This window comes from Numenius arquata, chromosome 18 (assembly GCF_964106895.1).
Source record: "Numenius arquata chromosome 18, bNumArq3.hap1.1, whole genome shotgun sequence".
Classification (NCBI taxonomy): Eukaryota; Metazoa; Chordata; class Aves; order Charadriiformes; family Scolopacidae; genus Numenius; species Numenius arquata.
Genome location: NC_133593.1, coordinates 7,359,554 through 7,384,443, shown reverse-complemented (window position 1 = coordinate 7,384,443; position 24,890 = coordinate 7,359,554). Strand labels below are relative to the sequence as shown.

General features: G+C 39.6%; 1 protein-coding gene across 1 annotated transcript; it reads right to left on the bottom strand.

Moving 5' to 3' along the window:
- Positions 1 to 844: 844 nt before the first annotated feature.
- FOXN1 (forkhead box N1) lies at positions 845 to 22,972 on the bottom strand. Its single transcript, XM_074160777.1, has 8 exons — positions 22,853 to 22,972; positions 20,563 to 21,066; positions 18,289 to 18,396; positions 12,257 to 12,384; positions 11,345 to 11,441; positions 4,717 to 4,924; positions 3,636 to 4,151; positions 845 to 1,107 (listed from the first exon to the last, which is right to left on the bottom strand). Exons 1-8 carry the CDS (start codon positions 22,970 to 22,972, stop codon positions 845 to 847), a joined length of 1,944 nt encoding a protein of 647 aa, XP_074016878.1.
- Positions 22,973 to 24,890: the final 1,918 nt, after the last annotated feature.

Here is a 24,890-nt window from a genome sequence, read left to right as displayed (position 1 = left end):
TCAGAATCTTGATTTAATGGTTGAATAATTCATCTTACTGTTCAGTTGATGTGGATGAAAACAAAGGAATGAATGTGAATAATTTCCAGCCGAGTAAAAATTCTACTAAATTGTTTTGTTCTTTTTTATTAAAAAAGCAGAGTTTTTTTTAAAATTTCTTTTAAACGCAGTAAAACTTAGATTTTTCACTAAAGTATATTTGTTGCTTTGGTTTAGTCTGTCAGCAGCTAGTCCTCTGTCTTCTAATACGTGCAGAATTTTCAGTTTATGTTCTTGTTTCTCAAAACCCAGAACTTCTTTCAACGTGGCTATAAATGTTTTAATATGCAGATTTTTTTTTTAATTTTTTTTTTTTTTAGTGGTCTGTGGCAGATGATGTTGACATCAATGGCTCCAGGAAATAAGTTAGCTTATTGTTCGCTTTGACTTCTATGTTCATTTGCAAGCAGCTTTCATTTAAGGAAAAAAAAAAAAAAAAGGGAAGAAAAAAAAAAAAAGGTCAGTCATTTGGTTTCCTCTTATAGTCATTTGTTTCTGGAAGATGCAGAAGATGAGTGGCTTGATAAAATGGTGTTGACCAGTTCAGCCGTTAACAATATTATTTTTAAATAGTTTTTAATTTTTTTTTTTTTTTTTTTTTTTTTTTTTTAGTATCTGTCCATAGAAAATTATCGTAGTAAAGCTACATATCCTGCGGGCGAGTTCTGGAAGAAGATTATCCTTATTCGGATGGACACAGTTTCAGCTGACATAAATCAGACAGGTAAGTGCGTGTGGTGGTTAGGACTGTATTTAGACAAAATAATAATAATAATAATAATAATAAATTCGGTTGGTGCGTGGTTCACATCAGTGCTATAGGTTTAGATCCAGGATTACTTAGGTAGGCGGGAGAGACGGTGTCCAGCTCCATGAAAGCGGAGTAGAGGGTGGTGAGTTGTAGGTCGGGCAGGTTGCTGTGGGGGACTCCGCTCTGGGTGCTGCCAGTGGGGCTAGTCCCCAGCTGGCAGTGGGACGGGAAACACGAGGATGACGTTGGGGACGATGAAATGAGAACCAGGGGGTCCACGGCCAGGCTGTCGTCTTTCAGCTCCTCCCAAAGGTTTCCTATAACAAACCAAAATGGATTGACTCAACTTGCTTTTTTAAATGTCGTTTTACAGGAGAAGTCAGTAATTATACAGATGCTGTACGTGTAGGTACTCTTAATCTTGTGATTGAAAAAGGAATAACATTTTTTAGATACTTATTATTTGTCTGTCTCCATAGTAAATTTAAATCTGGGAGAAAGCAGCATTAATTGAAGAAAAGTATTTCACTTGATAATTGGCAAGATTCTGTTGCAAATGTATCCTCATGAAGCATAACTTCTATCTGACCCCCCCTCCCCTCTAATTTCGGAAGAGGAAATTGCCTCTTTTATCTTTATAAGATACGGAAGAGCTAATGGCACTTTGTGGGACAAATCTGCAAATAATATGACTTTACAACTGGCCTTCTTGTATTCTTACGGTGTAGCGTTCCCTTAATTACAAACTGAATTTCTGGGTGTGTGATCGACCTGACAAATCAAAAGATCCAAAATGTTACTTTTTTCTAATGTGTCCCCAAAAGTTGCTCATCTTTCTGCTGAATGTGCCTGTCACAGCGAAAACATTAAATAAGTTACTGCAGGAGGCCTGTATTTTTCATATTCGTCATTGAAGATTTCTTCAGGGGGGGTGGTGGCAGGGAGATTGTTGCTCCGAAGCTGTACCCACCATCCGCAGACTATCAAATGGGATAACACTTAGCCCTTTTGCTAGAAGAAGTTTGATTTGGGGTTTTTTAAATATATTTTTTTTTAATGTGTGTGTATAATGATTTTGCTCCAAGTGTGTAGGCCTTGTCTTAAGTTCTATGACCGCTAATTTGAGATTTGGTAGTTTTGTAAAGAAAGTAAGTAAAAAACTTAGATAAGGTTAAATAATTTAAGGCAAAGGGCAAGAACAGAGGGGAGCTGGAATTGTGTCATATTGGTGAAGCGCACAGAATATTCACGGCACAAACGAGTGTCCTTCAGATTAACTGAGTAAAACGGAAACAAAAAGGAGTGGAATGTGAGACCCGCCTGCCTGGAAGAGGAAGAAGCTGAGGATTCAAAAAAAAAAAAACAAAAAAACCCAAAAAAAACCAACCCTGTGTTGTTAATCTTAGTAAAGCAATCTGGGCATGGCAGGGTTGCGGAATATTTGTGACAGTACAATGGCACGGCAGCTGCATTCGCTGAGTCATGTAGGTTATTAAGGCTGGGTTTTTTTTGCTCTGTCTTTTAGGTTGCTTTGTGTACCACTTTTTGTCTGTGCAGGAAGGCAATTCTTGCATGTTATTTGGTGCAGCTAGCGCTTTATCATTTGGATAGGTTTTATTTTCTATGTATACATATATTAAAAAAAAATAATATATTTACACGCACATAAACTTGGTGGGTTTTTAATATTGCGTGGAAATCTATGTTCTTAGTGTTCAAAATCCTGCCCATTCAAGATGATTCAATTATTTAATATAAAAAACTTTACTGTCAGCATTACATAACTAAGTATTCAAGAACGCACCTCAGAAAATATAATTGTTCAGGGCATAGATCATATGAATGCCTTGTGAAGGAGTAAATAGCATTCTTTTGAGCAGAGATGTGGAAGGTGTTTGAATAAATACCGATAAAGAAAAATGCTAACATGTTAATTCAATCAAAATTATTTCTTTGTGCCCCTCACTTAACAATTCTCTTGATACGCACTAAACAGTTGTGCTTGAGTAGTTTTCAGTGGAAAGTATGTCTGAATTTTAAAAATACATTCTAAATAATGTACTGCAGTGAGTCAAGAGTAAGGTTGGTTTTTTTAACTCTGGATGTAAATCTGTAGCTTTCTTGAGAAACTTTTTAAAGGTACAGTGCAAAATTCCATGTTGTGCAAAATAATGTAACCGAGTAAGGTGGTCTTTGTAGCAGCTGCAAGGACAAGAAATTAAAAAAGAAGGACATAAATGCATCTTGCCAGCAGGTTGAGGGAGAGGATTTTACCCCTCTGCTCTGGTGAGACCCCCCTGCAGTGCTGCCTCAAGCTCTGGAGGCCCCAACAAAAGGACATGGACCTGTTGGAGCCATGGACCAGAGGAGGTCATGAAGTTGCTCAGAGGGCTGGAGCACCTCTGCTTATGAAGACAGGCTGAGAGAGTTGGGGTTGTTCAGCCTGGAGAAGAGAAGGCTCCAGGGAGACCTTATAGCCGCTTCCAGCACCTAAAAGGGCTACAGGAAAGCCGGGGAGGGACTCTTGATCAGGGAGTGAAGCCACAGGTAAGGGTTTTAAACTGAAAGAGGGGAGATTTAGATTAGATATTAGGAAAAAATTTTTCACTATGAGGGTGGTGAGACACTGGCCCAGGTTGCCCAGAGGAGCTGTGGCTGCCCCATCCCTGGAGGTGTTCAAGGCCAGGCTGGATGGGGCTTTGAGCAACCTGGTCTGGTGGGAGGTGTCCCTGCCTATGGCAGGGGGGTTAGAATTAGATGGTCTTTAAGGTCCCCTCCAACTTGAACCATTCTATGACCTTACGCAGGTTGGGATGTGATGAATAAAAATACCTTAGATACCTACCTTGGAGATCAAAATCAGTCAGGGATGGATTAAGAGCGTCGATGTCATTGCTGAGCTCCCCCTCCTGCAGGAGCGTGCCTGGCGCTGTGTGGGCTGGGGACCCCCTTGCCCCACAGCTAGGGGGGGTCTGTGCTGGCAGTGGAGAGTCCTGGGGGACGCAGGGCTGAGTTCCGAGCTCGCCTTGAGCCTCCCCAGAAGAATAGAGGGTCTGAGGGTCAGGTGGCTGTTGCATCAGTGGAGTGGAGATGTGAGGAAAACCCTGTGGTGATGGATAGCAGGCGGTTTGCTGCCCCCCGAGCAAATTTGATACTGGGGTCTTGACATGGAGAGGTCCTGAGGCGGGGATGCTGTGTAAGGGCTGTGGGATGCCGGAGGAAAGAGATGGCTCCACCATGGAATGGGGCTGGACTGCCATCTGCCTGGAGAGGGAGGCACTTGCAAGCCCTGTCGGGCTGCAGGACATGATGGAAGATCTCAGCTTTTCACTTTTGTCGCCGATCAGTGTGTCAAGTTCTTCTACAAAACAAGGAAAAAAAAAAAAAAAAAAAAAGCTGTGACTGACTTCTTCCTGACAGAGCCTTAATTTTCGGAGCTTGCAGCTGGAATTTTAATGTTCCTCAGGAAACAGGTGAGTGGAATGGCAAGCAAAAGTGCTAGCCCATATATGAGAAGAACTCCAAAAGCCTGAAATGTTTTTGTAAATTATCATTGTCAGGCGAGTATGTGATAAATTGCATTTTTGTGTTTAAAGGTTGGATACTTCTCGGTTAATTTCAAATTTTATTCTCTAGTACTTATTTCAGCGGTGTTTTTATCTTAAAGTTTAGTGAGAGTCAAGAGAGAATGTTTTCTTGGTGAAGCTTCTTTGTGCCCATTTGGAAGCACTCCTGCAAACCCAGGTCTTATTTAATTCTGGTTTTTAATTTTTTTTTTTCTTGTTTTGCCAATCACTTTATAACCAGGAAAAATTCTTAAATGCTTTCCTCAATCTTGTAAATTCTTTTATACAGCTTGGTGCCTATTGCAAAGAAAAGTTCTGGGGACTACAGTTTGGGAATGAGCACACTGACGTATTACTGACCTGGCTTTGCCATACTCTTCCTTACAGCAACTGGGTCTTTCCTCTTCCATTTCTGAAGCTCCTCCTGCATCTTATCAATTTTGGCTGGATTCAGAGCCCACAAACAGCCTTTCCGAGAAGAATTGCCTGACTTGTTTTCAACTTTCTCAAAGCATTTGTTCAAAGATAAGTTGTGGCGCACAGAATTCTTCCAGCCATCTGGAGCTGTCTGGAAAAACAAATCCAATCTAATAATGGAACTTCAGGGAAAAAAAAACCAACAAATATATTTCTGTTTTGACTGGTAAGATTATAAGAAATGCCGTTTAGATTATACTTTCTACAATACGAAACTTGTACATTAGAGGGAAGCCACAAAAATGTTAGAGTCCTGTTGTGCGGGATGAAACAAATCAGATAAAATAGTACCTGATCTTTTAAGCAAGAAGGTTGGCCTTGTCAGAAGGGCTGCGGGGTTTTTAAGAGTGAATTTGCAAATCGGAAGAATTACATGTGTAAAGAATTATATTCTAGAACTGTGAACTAACAGGAAATCTATCTTAATCTCTTCTGGAACACCCAGAGAAATTGCAAACACTTAATTGAAGGACTATGTGCTACGTGGGCTCAAATTAAGTGTCCAGGCAGACTTCAAAAGAATTTTAGCATGCTCCTGTAGGTGTAACTTTGTATGCCAGCCAATTCTATAACCAAATGGTTTAATCACAACCCCTACAGGTGAGATACAGGTTTCTACAGCTGATCACTGCATCATTTTACTTTGCATTTATTTTTTACTCAATAGTGGAAGCTGGGAAGTTTCTTAAACTAAAGAATATGCATAAGCTTCATTAAAATGATTACTCTATTTAGGCTGTTTCTGATCAATGAGGGAGGAAACCTAGTGCAAACCCTCTGCTTAAACAGTTCAATTTTTAAAATTTTTTTCTTTTTTTTTTTTTTTTCCTGGTTGCTTGTAAAAGAACTTTGAAAATGAATATTACTGTGAAGGATGAAGAGGGAAATACCCAGCAAAACGGTCATGCTCAGATTCTGATGGGAAATGCCTGTTTCCCTGCTAGTCTGAACTACTGATCTTGAAGAATTGTCACTGTATCCTTTTATTGCATATAAGTTTTTTCTGGTGCTTGTTTACTTGATTTCACTCATTTCTGCCTACTTAGTCATGTGGCCAGAAGATGCTAGCCAGCACATTAAGGCTTTATAAATTAGTATGCGTGTTCATATCAGAAGATTCCTATAGTAAATTCCTGAGGTGTCACTTCTTTGCTTTTCTTTTGGTACATACTGCACAATGCAATTTGTTCCATAGGCGTGTGTTTTTGCTTTTACATGATACACCAGGAGTTTTTGAACATACTTTGACAGAAATGTTACTTTTATCAGGAATGTAAAATCGGTTCTTTCGTAGCTTCTTGTGAAGGACTATCTTGTGGGTTAAAGGGGTTAGAATCATAGAATTGCCTTCGTTGGAAGGGACCTTTCAGATCATCGAGTCCAACCGTCAACCTAACACTGACAAAAACCATCACTAAACCATGTCCCTCAGCAGTATGTCTGCCCATCTTTTAAAGACCTCCAGGGATGGTGCCTCAACCACTTCCCTGGGCAGCCTGTTCCAAAGCTTAATAACCATTTCAGTGTAAAAATTTTTCCTAATATCCAATGTAAACATCCCCTGGCGCAACTTGAGGCCATTTGCTCTTGTCCTATTGCCTGTTACTTGGGAGAAGAGACCAACCCCTCTGGCTACACCCTCCTTTCAGGTAGTTGTAGAGCACAATAACGTCTCCCCTCAGCCTCCTTTTCTCCAGGCTGAACACCCCCAGCTCCCTCAGCTGCTCCTCACAAGACTTGTGCTCCAGACCCCTCACCAGCTCCATTGCCCTTCTCTGGACACACTCCAGCACCTCAATGTCTTTCCCGTCGTGAGGGGCCCAAAACTGGACACAGTGTTTGAGGTGGGGCCTCACCAGTGCCGAGCACAGGGGGGCAATCGCTTCCTTAGGCCTACTTGCCACGCTGTTCCTGTCACAGGCCAGGATGCTGGTGGCCTTCATGGCCACCTGGGCACACTGCTGGCTCATGTTCAACTGGCTGTTGACCAACTCCCCCAGGTCCTTTTCCACCAGGCAGCTCCAGCCACTCTTCCCTCAGCCTGGAGCGCTGCATGGGGTTTTTGTGACCCAAGTGCAGGAACTTGGCCTTGTTGAACCTCACGACACTGGCCTGGGCCCATCTAGCCAGCCTGTCCAGACCCCTCTGCAAAGCCTTTCTCCCCTCAAGCAGGTCGACACTCCCACCCAACTTGGTGTCATCTGCAAACTGACTAAGGGTGCACTCAATCCCCTCATCCAGATCGTTGATAAAGATATTAAAGAGAACCGGCCCCAACACTGAGCCCTGGGGAATACTCCTCGTGACAGGCCTCCAACTGGATTTAACTCCATTCACCACCACTCTCTGGGGCTGGCCTCCAGACAATTTTTAACCCAGCGAAGAGCACTCCCGTCCAAGCTGTGGGCAGCCAGTTTCTCCAGGAGAATGCTGTGGGAAACCGTATCAAAGGCTTTACTACAGTCCAGGTAAACAACATCCGTGAGCCTTTCCCTCATCCACCGAGCCGGTCACTTTGTCATAGAAGGAGATCAGGTTAAAAGCCTCACTGAAGAATTTGAGGGTCAAATGTAATACTTGCTTTCTTCGTGAAAAAAAAATTAGGTTTGTTGTGGTAGTTAAATACTATTATTTATTAAAAACTATTATTTATTTAAATACTATGTTATTTACTGAAAAAGTAAGCTTCACAGCAGCACAGTTTTTACCCTTTTGGCCCACCTGATGTCAGCATTTTACTGTTCTGTTAGCCAGGCCCATAGGTGAGACAACATGCATTTCTATTTAAAAAAAAACAACAAAACCCCAACAAAAAAAAACCCTTTAAAGCTCTTTCTGCCATAGGGGAATACTAAGGATGATGAATCAGTTTTTCTCCCTTGCAGATCGTATTCAGGCTGCTCTCTGGCAGTTCCTAAAGTAAATAAAACTGCTCCTCCTCAGTGAGATGTGCGCTCAGCTACTGAAATGAGCTGACCTGAAAGAATATTCATGTTTCTTGCCCTGCACATGAGGCCACATCCACCTCTGCCTGGGCCCAGACAGGATAATTAGTGTTTCTGCTCAGCACCAGAGAAGATGGGAGTGGCGTGTGTTTCTCAGAGGTTTTCAGAAGGTGTGGGGGTGTAAACTATGAGATAGTTTTAGAAACGTAAGAGCAAAAAGCGCACGGATTTATTCTGGAGAGCGCTACCAGGAGCTGAACAGGTTCTTGCGTTAAAGGCGATATTGCTGAGGAGAGAGAAAGAGTCGTTTACCAAGCTGGGGCCTGAAGGGACGCTCTGGCAGCGTGTTCATGTTACAGCTCTGTCACTAGATTTTTAAGTTAACGTTTGATTGCCTGCTAATGAAGGGAGCTTTGGCTATCAAAGTTGCTCTTGTATAGTCGGAATCTCCCTGCCATGGCTCCTTTGTGCCACTGCTGCCTTTGGTGTGGTGCGGGAGCTGTGTGGAGAGAACACTTGCTGCTGGAAGTTCCACCAGGCCACAGACCTCTGTAACCTCTTGGACCACTGGCAATAACTCCAATTACTAAGATTAAAGCTTTCTGTTAGACTCACTAATCACTACAAAGGAAAAAAAAAAAAAAAGGATGACAAGCAAAAAATATTATTGTGCAGACCCATTGATCCTGCCCGCCTCTTGAAGTTTAAAGAGTTCAGTGATCTTGCAAAACCCTTTCCCTTTAAATCTAGGTCTCAGGAGAAGGGAGAGGTACATCAAAGAGTAATTCAACTTTAGCTGCGTAGATGTTTTTTTTAGGACGTAGGAGTTGGATTGCTCTGTTTCAACTAGAAATGAGATTGTTGCATCATAGAAACTAAATTTGCTGTGGCAGCGAATACAAGTTAATTTGACTAGGCTTGTATCATCTCATGTCTCCCAGCAAGATTCTGTGCACACTTGTACTCTGCTGCTCTCCAGCTCAAATTGCTTCCCCTCCCCCTGTTGTATCCTGCTATTTAGTGTGTTCTGGTAGCAACAACAAAATGTTCTTTGCTGATTTTTATATTGCTTTATCTTGCTGAAGACTCTCCATAAAAGGGAGGATTGAGGACACCAGCTTTTGCCATATATTGACAATTCTGCGGCCTCCTGTGAAGACCAGAGATAGACAGGGCTTAGTGCCCATAAGCATAATATTCTCTTGATTATTATCCCCTGCTTATTTTAAGGATGTTTGGTATGGAATTACTCAATCATTTGACTGTATTTGTAAGTAAAATGCAAAATTCCATCAAAAATAGCAAGTGATCCAGTAGTATCCCCTGCACCATTCTTTTTCTATAATGCATATGACAGCAGTAACCTCATTCTCATCAAGTTTTAAATGAATTAAGAAAAATATGCAAGGATCTGGAAAAAAAAGAAGAAGAAAATGCCACCAAACCCCACACTCTGTGGAACAGGCAAGTTTTGATAAGCAGGAAGGAAAAAGTTTAGATTGGGAATAAAACAGTTATTTAAAGCTGTGGTAGAAATATACCTGCAGTACGGGTGAGTATATGAACGTCCACATCTGTATGTACACACACAGTCATAGGAACGCACATTCACACACAGAATATCACACCATACACAATACACAGTATTTACACACAGTATCTAGTTGAGGATAGGATGTATCTCCCCCTGTGTCAGATTAACATTAACTTCAGGACCAGGAAGGTGACACTAGCAGAGCCACTGTCTCGTTGCTGAGGAATTCTATGCGGTGTTGGCAGCATCATCATCTGGTTTGCAAGCTGCTGATTAACTTTATAATTGATTGTATTGTAAGACAAAGGAGAACTAAGTTCAGTTTGGTCTGGTGAATGAACGTGGATTTATGTTTTTTAATATTCCCACCTCTCTGCTTGAAACTCATGTTATTTTTCTAAAAAACAGTGATCAGATAAGAACATACTACTTTGCTGTAGATCACATGATTTGCGCATTATGCTAAGAAGCGTATTTCTGCAAAATATCAATTTCAAGATATCACAGCCCAGGACCTTTTTCACAACCCTCAAACTATTTTCCTTTGGATTATTAATATTTCTTGCAACTAGTGATAAGCGCATGGAAAACAGAGTTGATATTCTCTGGAACAAAATACAAACCTTGAAATTTATTATTATTTTGAAAAAAAAAAAAAAAGTACAGCTACTATGTTCTCCTCACATGCCATTCTACCCTTCCTTTCCCTGTTTGGATTTCTGTCATTACTTAATTTCATGTGTGTTTTGCCTAAAAATCAGTTGTGTCCCTGTGACTTAACAAAGATACAGCACTTCAGGTTTGTTTCGGTGGATTATGCCCCAGTTGTGATGGGGCACTTCTTCAATTACGATGGTAGGTTTCTTTACTTTTTCTCCCTTCTTTTGCTCGTAACAAATAACAGAGTAGCTAGTGATTCCTTTGGGAGGAGATCTGGGAATACAGATGGGTAATGGATCCTAACAGTTCTTCCTTCATGATAATGTGAATTCTTTTTCTCAGATTACTGACATGTTTAAATTTTTTTTTTAAGGTATTATTTATCCTCAGTTACTGTCCAAAACCATTGCAAAATTGTACCAGAACATTTATTTATAGTTATTTATAGTGTTCTTTTCTTAATACAAATTTTTGAATTGCCTTTCTTTAGCTGCTTTAAATTTGATTTAATTGCTGCATGTTTATTTGCGATAGGGAACAGGACAGACTCATGTTGCTTTATTTTCATTTTTGGGCCTTGCTAACAGTCACAGGTCACCTGATATGGACTTCTAGTGAGACCTTTTTTTAAGAATCAGCAATAATAAAGCTCTGTGTTCGGAATCAGTCGACAATTCTATTATAGCTCTTTTTAAAATCTTAACTGTAATCCTTCTGCTCTTGGATCATGTGCTGACTCATCTCTTCCCACTGGTGTTCCAAGTGCGGCAACCCATTCTCTTACAGCACGGATTTAAATTTCAATAGTATCTGCTGCAAACCATACACCCTTACCTTCACCAACATTACTGTGTAATTATAAGCTTAGTACCATTCATCACATCCTGTACTTTTCTTTGTACAGGGCATGCTGGTGATGGAATTGCTTCAGATGGACATCCCAGCTCCAAAATGGAGCAAGATGACCTTGAACTTCTGCTTCCACACCACCCTGGAGAGTGCTATTGATGGCAGAGGAAACCCACAAGACCAGTCCTGCCTGTGTTTGAGATCTGAGAGCAAGGAATGGGTGGGTTTTTAAAAATATTTATCCTTTTTATGAGTTGTTAGTGAGGAATGGCCACTGTTACCTGCACAAACTCAAAGTTGGAACAGTTCTTGACATTTTTTTGTGTTAAGTATTACCTCATGTCACGTTCACATGTCTGCCTCAGCCTAAAATGCTGGGTAGTTTGTGATCATTAAGGTATATAGTGTGATTTGATATTAATCTACCAAGAAATTATCCCTTTTCGTAGCTTGAATCCCCTCCCCTGTTCCCTGTGCTGCCAGGCAAGTTTGGGAGAGATTCCTCCCACCCTCTGGAACTCACCTTAAAGTAAGGAAAGTGTTCCGTCATGAAATTGTAAATCTCACTGACTGGCAAGCTCCCTGTCTTGCTGTTTTTGAGTGCCATGAAGATCAGGATGCTTTAGGAAGAGAAAGAAAAGTATTTTAGCCTGGTCTGCTTGACTCCTCAGAGGCAGAAAAAAACCCTGTTTTTCACAGCACGTGTAATTATTCTGGCTTTCACTGTCATAGCAGGAATACTTAAATGCTTAAAGCTTCCACTCAGTTATTTATAAGCAACATCCTTACACTGCTTAACTTCTAGAGGTAATTCTCAAAACACATATAGAAGGTCCAACCTGGTTTTAAAATAAAGAGAAAGTGGAATGAAGACCACAGCCTTCAAATCCTGCTAGTGTAAGTTTATTTAAGGTTGGGTTTGAATGCTTAAACTGATAGAGGCCACAAAGAGAATATCAAACTGACAGTGACAGAAGGTATAATTAAAATTTAATTGTCTGATCTAATTTGTTAGACTGGTACTTGGGGGCTAAACCTGTGTGGTGACTGGCAGAGCTGATATGTTTTCTAGGCATTACCTTGCCCTAGTAATCAAAGAAAAAAAAAATTAGTTTTAACACAGGTCCTGGAAAAGACAACGCAGAGTGATTAATCTTGTGCTGATGAAATTTATGACACCTAAAATTTTGTATTAGAGAAACATCTAGCTTTTGTGGGGGTGATCAAGACTGTTCACATGCTTTACAACGTTTCCTTTCCCTCTGCCTTGGCCCCAGAGTCTGGAACATCTTGTGATTCATGCAAACAGGACAGAGCACACTGGGAACAAGACAAATACGAGTAAGCATGTTGTTGCAAATTATGCTGGAAATAGGCCATGGGTAAACAGTGTATTTCCTGTAACATAAGGACGTGAAAAGAAATATTTTGTTACCTGTAGGAGTAGATGGGCTTGGGAAAAAGAGGCTGCTGGGATTCTTGACTGCTTTGAGGAGCAATTCTTTGGTAAGGATAGTGTGAAGAAGTAATATAAGTCACAGGATAGTTGCCTCCTGAAGGATACTGAGGGTACAATAAAAGAGATGTTACTTGGCTTAGCAACAAGCTCTCAAAACTATTTCTTTCTTAATAACAGTATTAAACTACTTAGTTCTGAGGATACTTCCTCTGCATACATGTAATAGCTGTTATGCCAAGTCAGACCTAAAGTCTTTATAGCATGGTATTGAGAATCATTAATATTACTAGTTAATGCTCAAGAAGTAGAAGAAATGGGGCATATACAAGGAGGAGCTCACTGATATGTTGGCTGTTACCAGATCCTGTTGCAGTGTATTCCAAATTGAAGTATGTAAAAAAGGTACTTTATTTTCTTATCACCTGCTATACTACTGAGTTCTTGTGAAAAATGGGAGTAACTGTACACCATTAATTATCTCCAGATAATTCACAATTTTATAGACCTAAAGCATATCTCCCTTCAGCCATCTCCTTTGCAGTTAAAGTATCTCAGACTGCTCAGCCTCCCCTGAACATTACAATATGTAGACAAGTAAATTAGTGGTGTGATTTTATTTATATAAATAAAAAAAAAACAGAATAAAGTACTTCAAACAATGTGCACCACAGAAAAATAAGCCTATTAAGTAAAGCCACTACAAATATAGGAAGAAACAGGGAAGTTTTGACTGAAATTTATTTGGCTTTGTGTACTGTTTTTTTTTTGGTTTTTAGATGGAGAGGGATACAAGGCAAAAATTCAAAGCGTAGAAAATCTAATTCCAAGAGAACAGCAGCCCAAATCATCTGTTCAATTTGCTGTTATCAGGCAAAGCAGTAAAAAAAAAGACGATGACTACCAAAGTTTTAGTGGATGGCAGCAGAATATATGTGTAAATCAAATGTATCATTATAGAATAAGTTAGTAGTGTCATTCCAGGAGTCAGGAGAGTGGCACATGAGACATTTCTTATGGGTGGTTTTCATATTGCCCGACTCGTGCTGAAGCTGTGAGGTTCCCTCATAGTCGATGACAAGAACCAGGCTTCTCCAAGAGCCCGGGAGTTCAAGTGCTGTTAACCACCACCTTAAGCAACTTCTTTTCCCCCCTCAATTTTCTATATCAGAAAGCTAAAAAGAATAGCCAGGACCCCTAAAATCAGACAGCATTCATGCTACCCTCACCCCACCCATTGGGTCAAGCTGCAGATGCTTCCTGAGACTGAAATGCTGAGTTCTCTGTTCCAGCAGACCTCTGAGCCAGGACCAGCTCCAGGACACACAAAGGAACTGGCTGGCCTGTCATGCAATCACCAGGATAGAAATATGCCAAAAAATATAGGTGAAAGAGAGGAGATAATACATATAGATAGCCTTGATTGCATCAGAGTTTCTGCAGGTTTGCTCTCAATTTTTTAGCACAGCAGTTGGTCACATACTCTTCTTTTCCAAATTACAGTTTAAACCTGCTGGCAGGCAACTTTCAAGAACAAAGAAACACTGCCCTGCTAAGGTAAGATACCATCAGTTGGCTCTCCATGAACTTGCAGCTCAATGTGAGAGGAATTTCTGCTTCTCAGAGATGAATCTTTCCAGATGCCAGAGCTAGGGCATGGCCGAAATTAAGGAGTCATGTCATATGCTATTAAAAAATCTACCTGCGTGCCTTCCCTAGGACTCGAAGGTTGCTGAACCCTGGTCTTGTGTTTTACTGCTTACCTCTAGCAGTCCTGTGTCATGAGGTTTTTATGGTTCCTCTGAAAGATTATTATGTAGCTTTCCAGACTTATTGGAAAATTTCCTTGGCAATTAGTTTATACATCTTAGTTTCTTACTGTCATTCCTACTTTCAGACCAATAGTTTCTGTTGCTCTGGGTCTTTGACCCCTTTAAATGCCTGTGAGAGGTTATCATGTGCTTGCAAAATGCTCATAGTTTATTTATTTAGTCTGGATTCTGAATAATTTATTTCAGTTTCTCAGTAATTTTATTGTTGCTGCTGGAGTTTTTTGCTTGTTTGCTTTTATCTTTCTAACATTGCATTGCCTGAAATGGAATGTGGAAAAACACACTGAATACGCTCATTTGTTTGCAGGGTAAAAGAAATGAGATGTACATAATTAATCATGTCCTGCCTCGTTAAATTAAATACTGGGCAAAACTGCAGTCTCCAGAGCAGCTGTGAACTGCTTTCCGTGTGCAAATGCTTTGCTGCATTGGGGGTAGATTTTTCACCAGAGTAGAAAACTGGACAATTCATACAACAATTTGGATTTTATTGGTGTTAGTGGCTCTTTGAAAGGAATAAATACTGAGATGGGGCTGGTTGTGATGTCATCACCAAAGGCAATAACTGGGCATTTTAAGGATTATTTCTGTTTTATTGGTTTCATTAGTCCTTTTTGAGGGAGCAGAAGCTGGGGAATGGTCTGGTAGGACAGGCTTGAGCTGGTTTTACCGTCGCCCAACTGGCATGAAAGGTGTCCGTGTTTTATGGTGGGTGGGTAAGTGACTTCAGTAAGTGTCTGCTATTTCTTTCAGGTCAGTAAGAAGTAATTTTTCTTATGAGTCATCATTTGTATTGTGTCCAGCAAAGGAGAAGGTGAGGCCATTTTATCATTTGGACAAAGTTAACGAAGGAGTTGATCTCTCTCATCCCTTTAATGAAAAGTGAGGAATGGTTTGACCATCCTTCACTGCAGGCTAAAGGGCCCGTTCTCTTGAGTGTAACTTCCTAGTGATTCAAATCGCACTGCTCCATTCGCATTTGAAATGTAAAATAATAATTCTGGAGCTGTTCCATGCAAAAGATGTTATTCCCCTTCTTCTCAGTCTTGTATCACATGTTCTTTCATTTCCCAGTAGCTGATTATGGCACAGGGACAGTGATTCTACCTGCTCTGTCTTTGGCTGCTTATATCTATTGGTCTTTTCCCCTGAGGAGTAGAACACGTTGCCATACTTTTACTAGAGTAACGTGAAAAAGCACAAATATTGAAAATTCTAAGAGAAACCTGCTACATGTAGGAGCTCTGTCACAGTGCCAGCCTGCAGGTGGATGGAAGACTTTCTTCTCAGTGCTTGTTGTGTCTTGCCTAGCAGCTCCCTAGCAGCAGAAGGTGTATTTCAGCTTTGATTTTGTAGTTTTTTCTAAATGTGGTTAATACCAATGTATAGTAATAGTACTGGTATCAAATCAGTAGTGACAGGGGAAGGGTGCCCGCTTCAGAACGAAAAAAGAAATGAAAAATGTTCAAATGAATTAACAAGCTAACTGGAGTCTCTGCAAAAGCAACACGCAAACCTGACATTTATACTGCGCGTGAGATGGATGGTGCTAGTGGGTGGGGAGATGGATGGGGAACTACTTTATGTTTGCAGCAGCGCTTTTGTGGCAAGTTAATCCTTCATTGGGGACCCCTTTCTTCTAAATTAACAATAATAAAATCAATCAATTTGTAAGTTAGGCCGGTAGTGTAATATCACCTTTCTTTTTATTCTATTTTAGTTTTATTATTACCTTTTATCACTTCCATTGAGTTTTAGGGTAACAGGAAAAAACAAGTAAATTATTATGATGTTGTTGATAAGAACTTAAAAATAGTTATCTTTTTACCACAATATAGCGAAAAGGAAAAAAAACGGTTTGGTAAATTCTGGCTGGTGGAATGCCTCGGTGATAGGTAAAAGAAAGAGCCAGGAGCGTGATTATTCTCTAGCCATATTTCCTGACTCAGTGTAGGAGAATTTCTTCTTTCTGTGCCTTCTCATATCTATTTAGCATCTGTACCCATCTCAAGCTGAGGACAGAGGTACAAAAAGCCCTTTATGTCAAAAATATTTGAACTTCAGTAGCAGGTGGATGCCCTGAGCAAATGGGTCTGTCGTTGTGCAACACCTCCTCGGAGAAGAACCTCTGTGCCCCCAAGCCCCTGAGTTGATTTAAATACAAAGTCCAGTTGGTGGTCAGGGTCCGGCCACCGCTGAGGGAGCGGGAGGAGAAAGATGATGATAATAAGAACCTGATTTTAGACATTTACTTCATGCAAGCGTTGGTACTTGAGCTGCCTCACCACACCATCATTTAACTCTCCCAGGCACTGGAAGTTCAGAAAGGCCGTAGGAGGCCCTGAAGCTCTCCAAGTAGTTGGTACAGTTACTCCCTGTTTATTCCTCTCTATATCCAAGGGGTTATATAGTGTAATAACGAGACACCTTCCTTTAAGTTTCAGCAGACAGCTTGGGGGAGTTTATAAGAAGTACACACGTAAAAATATGAAAAACCACTACTTTCATTCTTCCTTAATAATGCTTTACAAAACTGTAACAAATCAAATTCCTAAAAAGTCATCCATGACAGATGATTTAATTTTATCAATGATATTCCTGCTTATGTCTATTCTTGTTCTTTATGGTCATTCAGTATCTGTTTTAAAAAGTTACTTAAATTTCCTCTTAAAGAAAATCATCGCAAAAATAACTTTTCATTTTCCTCATGAGGGACTAAGTCTTGACGATGAATGGTGTGATCGCTATTTTAATGACTCAGACGAGTAACACCATATGAATTAAGAATCCCAAAGAAATATCATATGGTAACCTGATTTTTGTTTTCTTTGCATAGCTTTAAATCACTGCTCTGTTAGTCACATTTTTTATATTTCTTGAGCGAGTTGCATGAGATGGTAGAGTTGATTCCACAGTGTCAGGCATCAGTCACTGAGATCAAAGGAGTCGCAACTCAAGTGTGAGCTTTTATGTTCAAATATTTTATATATATGAATTTCCTGTAAGTTTAATTTCATACAGTTCTAATGGTTGGGAGTTTTGGTAGTTGTGCTATTTTTGTGTATGGATTTCTGCCTAGGTATCGGAAAAGTCCTCGTTGTGTTAATTTCACTTTAAGGTTGTTTTGGTTTGGGTTTTGTTTTATTTTTTAAATAGGGTGTTTCAAGCATATTTTTATCTCCTCAGACATCTTTCTGCCTGAAAATTTCGTACATTGCAGATAACAGCATAAAAGAGGAAAATTTCAATGCATTGAACAGCACCACTGTTTATATCTAAAAGAAATTATTTAAAGACATTTCAGAGTCATGAAAATTACTTTCCGTAATACACACCCTTCCTCTCTGCCGAGTTTTCCAAGCTGAGTAGACCACACTCACTAACCTCTATAAACATGCACTCGGATCGCATGTAAGCTTAAGGTATATATGTGTGAGTGATTTTATGAAGATACTGCGTGTAAATTGCTTTGAAAATAGGAACTGACATGTATTCAAATGACATCTAAACACACTCAAGAAAAACAAGGTGTCAGTTACTCCTGTGCATTTTTACTATTAATAATATCGTTACATTATGGAATAACAACCTTAAATGCTCATGTATCATCAGCATTATTGTCAATTACGCTTCAGCTGAATAATCTTTCACTGGGGATGATGTAACAGTGAAAAGATTGCAAAAGAGATGTGTGTGGCCATCATGCACAAGGAAAGCGCACATCATCTTGCTGTTAAAATTTTGCTTTAAAAGTGTTTTTCTATGTTTGATCTGAATTTTAAGTAAACAGTCACATATATGTATAGTTTTTTATTCTGAAGTTAAAGTACATTTAATTCCCTTGGATCCTGAAATGCCAACATTTATGTTAATAATTTATCAGGATTCAAAGCCAATTTTTTTGAGCACAATGGTGAAAATATGAATAAGAAGCACCAAGATTCCATTTTTATAAGGTTGTGGGTTTTTTTCTTTCCTGGATGACCATTTAAAAATGCATTTAGCTCTGGTTCTTTTAAGATCTCAATGTCATAAATAAAATGTATGTGTACAAACATGGCCCTGCAAACACAATTCTAGCAGGTATTGTTTTATCTGTCTTTTTGTATTATTACCATAACTACTATACTATTATAGTGCTAGAAATAGAGGAGATTTTGGTCTACGTATTGTACTGACCTCATGGAAAGGATGTGAGGGGCAATACATCTGCTGCATGGGAGGCTGGTAACAATACAAACCAGGCTGCCCTTCCAGTGGGGATGTCCTAAGCTTGATGTCTGAATCCTGCCAGGAAATATTTAAGGGAAGAGTTATTAGAGAAAACCACCTCAGTCTTAAATAGAATAATTCTGTTAGTTACTGTTCTGACTTGTCTTTCATTGTACTTACTACTTTTTTGGACTTGATTCTGTTACAGTAAGTGTGACACAGAATTTGTTTTATATTTTAGTGGTACAAGAAGAAACAGCTTCTTTACTGTTTACTATCACTACTTTAAGAAAGGAAATCCCAGTCCAAATTCCATGCAAAGAGCAATTCAGAAAATGTCGGTTTCTGTTTATCTTTTTCCCCTACAGAGACACCAACTGCATACTCCAGCTTTCATTCCTGAGTGTGCACATGTGGCTCTCTCTTTTTCATACTCCTTGATTTTTATCTTGCAGACTGTCAGTGCCTCAAGCTGGAGTTTTGTCATTAGGTCGAGGGTGAGGTCTTAATGCACAGGAGAGAGGTGACAGGGAAGACAAGAAGAACTAGGCTGACTATTCAATTTGATCAAGATACAGGAAATACGGTAAGAATGTAATTTATTTCTGCAACTGTGGAAATAAACATAGAGAAGTTCATCAAGTCTTAACTTCTTGGAGTTCTGCCCAGCTCCCTGTCCCGGGTTCCACAATGGGCTTGATTCTGCCAAGGACTTGGGCTCCTGGATGTTAAATTTTGCTGTCTTTTATCTAGAACGCTGAGTGCGGCGTGTGGGGTGTGTGGTGACACTGTCTGCTTTAGCAGCGCAATTCAAACAAAGCGCCGGTAGAGCTCTGGAGGGTAACGAACAGTGTGGGGAAGGATGTGTCCTTATCCCCATGTCTAGGTTCCTTCCCCCACTTAACAGCCATGGCCAGGAATTCCCTTCTGAGAGCTGATGCCATAGACATCTTATTATTTCAAGGAACTAGTGACACTTATCCTTCTTTTTTACAGTGAGGCCATAATGGTCATCTTTTATGGTATAGATTAGTGTTGGGGTACATATTAGACTTGATATCCTGGCACCAAGAAAATGCCAGATCCAGTATTAATAAACATCCATGCTATTGTGGTGATTGTAGGATTAAGTTTTTCAGAACTCTTCAGCTTGCCAGGAGTGTGGAGGCTATTTCAGAGCGTTGAAGTTGCGTGCTGACTGAAGTAGGGGAGACATGAACTTTCTTTTCCCAAGTAGTCACCTGTACTTGGTAAAGGGCTCCTGCAGGGCCAGCTTTACACTCTCTATGTCTTGCAGCCCAGGGATTTGGGAAGAAAATGGGAATTATTTTCATTAACTGCTTATAGGTTTTGCATTAAACTCATCTGACCTGGATGAGTATTTATCCAGGAAATAAGAGATTTAGATCAATTTCCTCCTTAACCTGAATGGCTTCAATCCCCAGGTATGTACCCTGACAACATCCCTGCATTCCCTAGTAAATTGACTTAATCCAATTAAGATTTTTTTTTTTTTAAACCCTCTTTCTTTTGGTAACCCTCCAATTCTTTGCCTCGCAGCCATTTAGCACCAGTGGCTAGGGCCCTCTCCTGGCAGATGTAGTCATTGTTTTTGTCTCCACTAGATGATGAGGAGACACTTTACACTTTGGATTGCACCAGAGATGATACCTTGTGGAGATCCCGGAGAGTAATTTTTCTTGCTTTTCAGGGCTGTGCTGCCCTAAATAGGCAGTTGCCTCTATCTAGTATGTGAATTAGCCCAGGTACTTTACACTGCACATACCTCAAACACATCTAATTTTAAGTAGTACCGATGTCTTGGAGTTTCTCTTCTATTTGCATCAAGAAAAATGCAGATCAGCTGAAGTGTTGTAACAAACCTGATACACATGTCCTCATGCTTGAAAAATACTGTTTTGTGAACTTTTGTCCCTTAAAAATACTAGTTGATGACTACTACCCGTTGTCAGGAAGAATTTGGATATTTAGGGTTTGTGTATCGTGTCTAGTGGAAAATCATTTGTCCTTGTGTATCTTTGTGAGGACTGTTTTTCAGTAGGGAAAGGCCATTAAATAGAGAAATTAGACAAATAAATAAGGGTGTCTATCCTGAGTTCTACCCTGCAACTTGACAAGAGACTAAATGTCCATGTAGTCACATTAAGAGATAAGAAAATAATTCCAAAAGTATATTTTTGCCATTGAAAATAGGAAAAAAAATACAAAAAAAATACTGACCATGACTTGTGAACCGTGATCTTGACCTGTGGTGCTGTACTGGAGGCTGTTACACCACGGTTGCTCAGCGGAGATATTTGGAATATGTGTAGGAAATGACTCTGACTCGTCAGGACCTGTAGATCCTGGTGGACCCTCAAAACCGTCAATACTTCTAGCGTTCTTGAAGGGTGAACCTTCTGGTGGCAGGGCTTGATGTGCTTCCTGGAAGACATCTTCGCTGATCTGCCTCTTGTAAGGGTGGAAGGGGTTTCTGCTGCTCTTGAGAAACCTGTCATAATTTCCTACAGTACTTTCCTCGTAACTGTACCGTCTGAATTTTTCAGTACTGAAAGATGCTTTAAATTTGTTCTTGCCACAGTGAATTCCTTGGCTTGTAGGGTATCTCCCATGGATTTGATCCTGGGCTGGAGAAGCAGGGCTGGGGCTGTGAGAAGACTCTGAACTCTTCCTTTCTGTCCTGCCGTCTGACTCATATGGTTGGCAGTTATAACTGGGATTATCCTGCAATGAATTATTGGCATTTATTTAGGATTAGTATGAGCAAACATTTTATTATTTTCATTGTTTACAACAAAAGTCCCTTAAAAATATATTATTGATGAGAAGTATAAATTTACTAGTCCTGGCCACCTTCACTTGGAGAAACCCTAAAAGATCTAAAGGGTTTTCTGGTTATTTGGTATCCAAAACTGTTCAAAAGTAAATTATTAAAAGCATTGAGAAGACTGAGCTATCTTGGAAAAACAGGATGTCTTAGGTAACTATTGACTAGTTGGTCTGACAATTTCAGGCAAAAGATGATGTATGATCAAGTGATGACAGATTAAATGACAGGAATATGATAAGTGCAAGTCTTGTCATATACAAGTTTAGTCAAATAAGCTTGATCTCATTCTCTGCTGGTGTTACAAGCTGCCAGATATGTTGCTAGTTACATCACTTCCTTTCATTAACATAGCCACACTCATTCTGAGACAGGTAGGCTCTAGGCAGACATTTTAACCTCCTTCCTGGCTCATCTCCTCCCTTCCCTTTTGCACTTTAGCGAAAAGAAAATAACAGCTACTAAAGTGCTCTTTAATCTAGGAGAGAAAGGCTTGATGAGAACTAGTGTCTGGATCCTGAAGCTGAACACATTCAGGTTAGAAATTATGCATATTTTCCCTGACATCAAGGGTGAGTAACAACTTGGATGCCCTTTGAGAAGATATGTTTAAGTCCAAGAGCAGGTTCTGGTGTTCAGTGAAGGGGAAAATGTAATGATCTGTGTTACACACAAAGTCAGAACAGATTATCAAGTGGTCCCTTTCCTCCTTCCCCCTGCAAATTTAAGTTGGTCTTACAGTGTTTTAGGAAAACACGTAAAGGAATAAATGCCTTCATGGAAGAACAGGATTTCAAGAAGTCCCAAAGGGAAGTTAGCACAGAAGCCAGTGCTTTCTGCGGAGTGGGGCATGGCTCAGCTTTTTCAGTCACTTGCACACTGGTCTGTGGGACAAAGCTCTTAATGTTCTGTTCCATCATGGATTCCTGCAGAATGCAAATCTAACCTCATGACACTTTTGGGCTTCTCACGTGAACATGAAGTTGCTCAGTTTGTAACTTCTTGATTCTGACTTCCTCGCTCTACTCTATAGTCCTACTGTATGTGTTTGTGATATCTTTCATTAAATAAGAATTTAAAGAAACCCCTATATTTAGTTATATAAAGGTGTATGAATGGCAGTGCTGTCAATTCCCCATCTGAAATTTTAATAATAAAAGTATGACAATGGTTATTTTGCTGCTGTTTGATGAAAAACACTATTCTCAGTTGTACTTTTGTTATGGGAGGTAAACATGATGAATACACAGGCAACAGGAGAGATAATTTTATTCCAAAAAAGTCCCAAGGAATTGTGAAGTGCTGGGAGGTATTCTCTACTGGCAGGGAGTAGACAAGAAGGTTCTGATGTCTCTCTTGTCTGTCTGCTTTTTTCGTTATTTATTTTAGAAACAGGATGAGAATTACTTTGAATGTAGCATTTTTACTGGATTAGTAGCTAGTTGGATTGTCTGTTTTGTTTTTAAAGTAATAGGATTTTTAAGCAACTGAATAGGAAATTTAGCATGGAGTTTAAGATTAGCTCAGAATTGTGCCTCAGGTTTCTACTGTTAATGAATACAACTTTCAATGTTTACTTTGTTACCATTTAAGTATGCTGAGATTTAGTGCAGTAATTGCTGGATATTGAATTTGAACTTATACCTCTGGAGAAAGAGAACAGAACTGGTCCATCTTACTCACAGTTTGCTGAACTGGGGATACTGAACCCCCTTGTGCCTTCATGAAGTCCTGTTGGTCCCTTTCCAGAGTGTCCGAAGAAGAAAATTTAATATTAGATTGATCTTGGAGTAGTGAAACCATTACCAAATCCACGTCAGACAGAAATCCTATTATAAAAAAAATAAAAATACAATAAATATTTTCTGAAACTGTAAAAAACCCCATCTTGTCCCGTGCAAATGACTAGACAGTGCTAGATCTGCAGCTGGACAATAACCCATCCTGAATAATTCCTAACGCAGTTGAATTTTTTCTTTAGCTCTTAAAGAAATGGTCTGTAGGTGCATTTACAAGGAAGATGTGATACAGAGTTTAGGTGGATTTACCACACAATTTTTATAGTAATCAAGTCATTGCTTTGTTTTCTGTCGGTTCATAAGTTAACAAAAATGCATTGCTTTGGGGTTATGCAAATTTAGCAATATTGCTTTATTGAGAGATTGCTATATAAATGCACCCCAATTGCTTTCAGTGGGACTATATAAAATAAAAGGGGTTTTTTGCTGTCATTACTTAGACTGGCTGTTATTACAGACTTACATTTTCACTTTTTATTTTTTATTAGTAGCACTCCTTTCAGCCTTTTCATTCTGTTTTGCATGAGATATGGTAATAACTTTCATCATTCCATACCTATTTTTATTAGTTGTATCTCCTCTCAAGCTCCCAATCTTTGATCTTTGAATATATGAGACACAGCTAATGGTGTTCTTTGGATTAAGAGGAATACATTTAATCTGTTAGTATTTTGTTTTCTACCCTGCTTTTTCCCCAGCCCTTGTTCACTGTAATCATACAGTAAAACTGCAAAAGAAGAACTTGCATTTTCTTCCTATGTCATGCAAATAATCCTGCACCAAGTGCAGACCCATGTAAAGACGTCTTGTGTTCATAGGTTAGATCTCAGGTGTGCAAATCGGGGAGAAAAAACCACTTTACTTCAAGAGTTAATTTGCAAGGTCTGTGCCACGTGTTTAAATGGCTGTCAGGTAAATAAGTAAGGGGTTTATTAGGTTTGGTTAACAAAGATATATCACCTAAAAATGTGGAAAACCCTTTTTGCCCTTATAGTTCAAAGAGAAATCTATATTTATGATGAGTAAGACTGCATTGCCCGGGGGGGAAAAAGCACAATGCGGCTTGGAAACCAAGTATGAGACCTGTAGTAGTATATCAGGAAAAAATGATGTTAGATAAAGTTCAGAAATGTCTTAGGCACAGACTCTTCTCCCAGTAGCTTAACTGGAGGCTGATGGGGAGATATACTTCTAACTGATGCTCATCTTGAAAGAAACAGGTGGGAAAACTGACAACTAGGAAATATACGTGTGTGTATGTTTGTAAATGTTCCACACTGTCTGCCCTCCTAGTGCTGGTTTCCCACTTATCTTCAGGTTGTACAAAGCTGTGTCTGACCTCTCTTTTGTACTGCAATTTTTCAACCCAGCTGCCTAATTTGTGGTCTTAAGCATTAGAATTTTATTAAAAGCTTTTGTACAGTTACGATTCCTGCCTAATGACTTCTGCATTGCAAGAGACATTTGACAAATGGCCCCAAATAAAGAAAAAGGAGGAGCTTGCTTTCAAGAAAATCAGATTAATGAAAACAAGAAAAATGGTAAGTCAAAAAGCTCTGATTGCAGAGCATAATAATGCCTGAAGCTTTTCTGTTTTCATTATGTTCACCATTAGGATCTGTGACAGAACCAGGTAAAAAGAAGCATTATCTAAAGGGTTAATTCAACAGGTCAGAAAGGTCTAGGTCTGCTCACTGAAGGCAATCAGACTTCCTTTCTGAAAACAAAGCCAATATATCATGGTTATTCAGACAGTCAATACAAAAGGTCCAGGAAAACCAAATTATTATTGTCCCTCCCCTCCAAGACTTTTGCCAGGTCCTGTTTATGAATTCCATTTTGCTGGAAAGGAGGAGTCTTACTGCCATTTTAATACTATAAAAATTCCCCCCTGCATAGAGAAAGTGTTTTACTGAATATTA

Excerpts from the sequence above, each read along its gene's own strand:
- FOXN1 (XM_074160777.1), bottom strand. The coding sequence starts at position 22,972 with ATGGTTTCACTACTCCAAGATCAATCTAATATTAAATTTTCTTCTTCG. Across the intron at positions 21,067-22,852 it reads TATCCCCAGTTCAGCAAACT|GATAATCCCAGTTATAACTG; the intron begins GTGAGTAAGATG and ends AATTCATTGCAG. Across the intron at positions 1,108-3,635 it reads GACTGATTTTGATCTCCAAG|GAAACCTTTGGGAGGAGCTG; the intron begins GTAGGTATCTAA and ends GGTTTGTTATAG.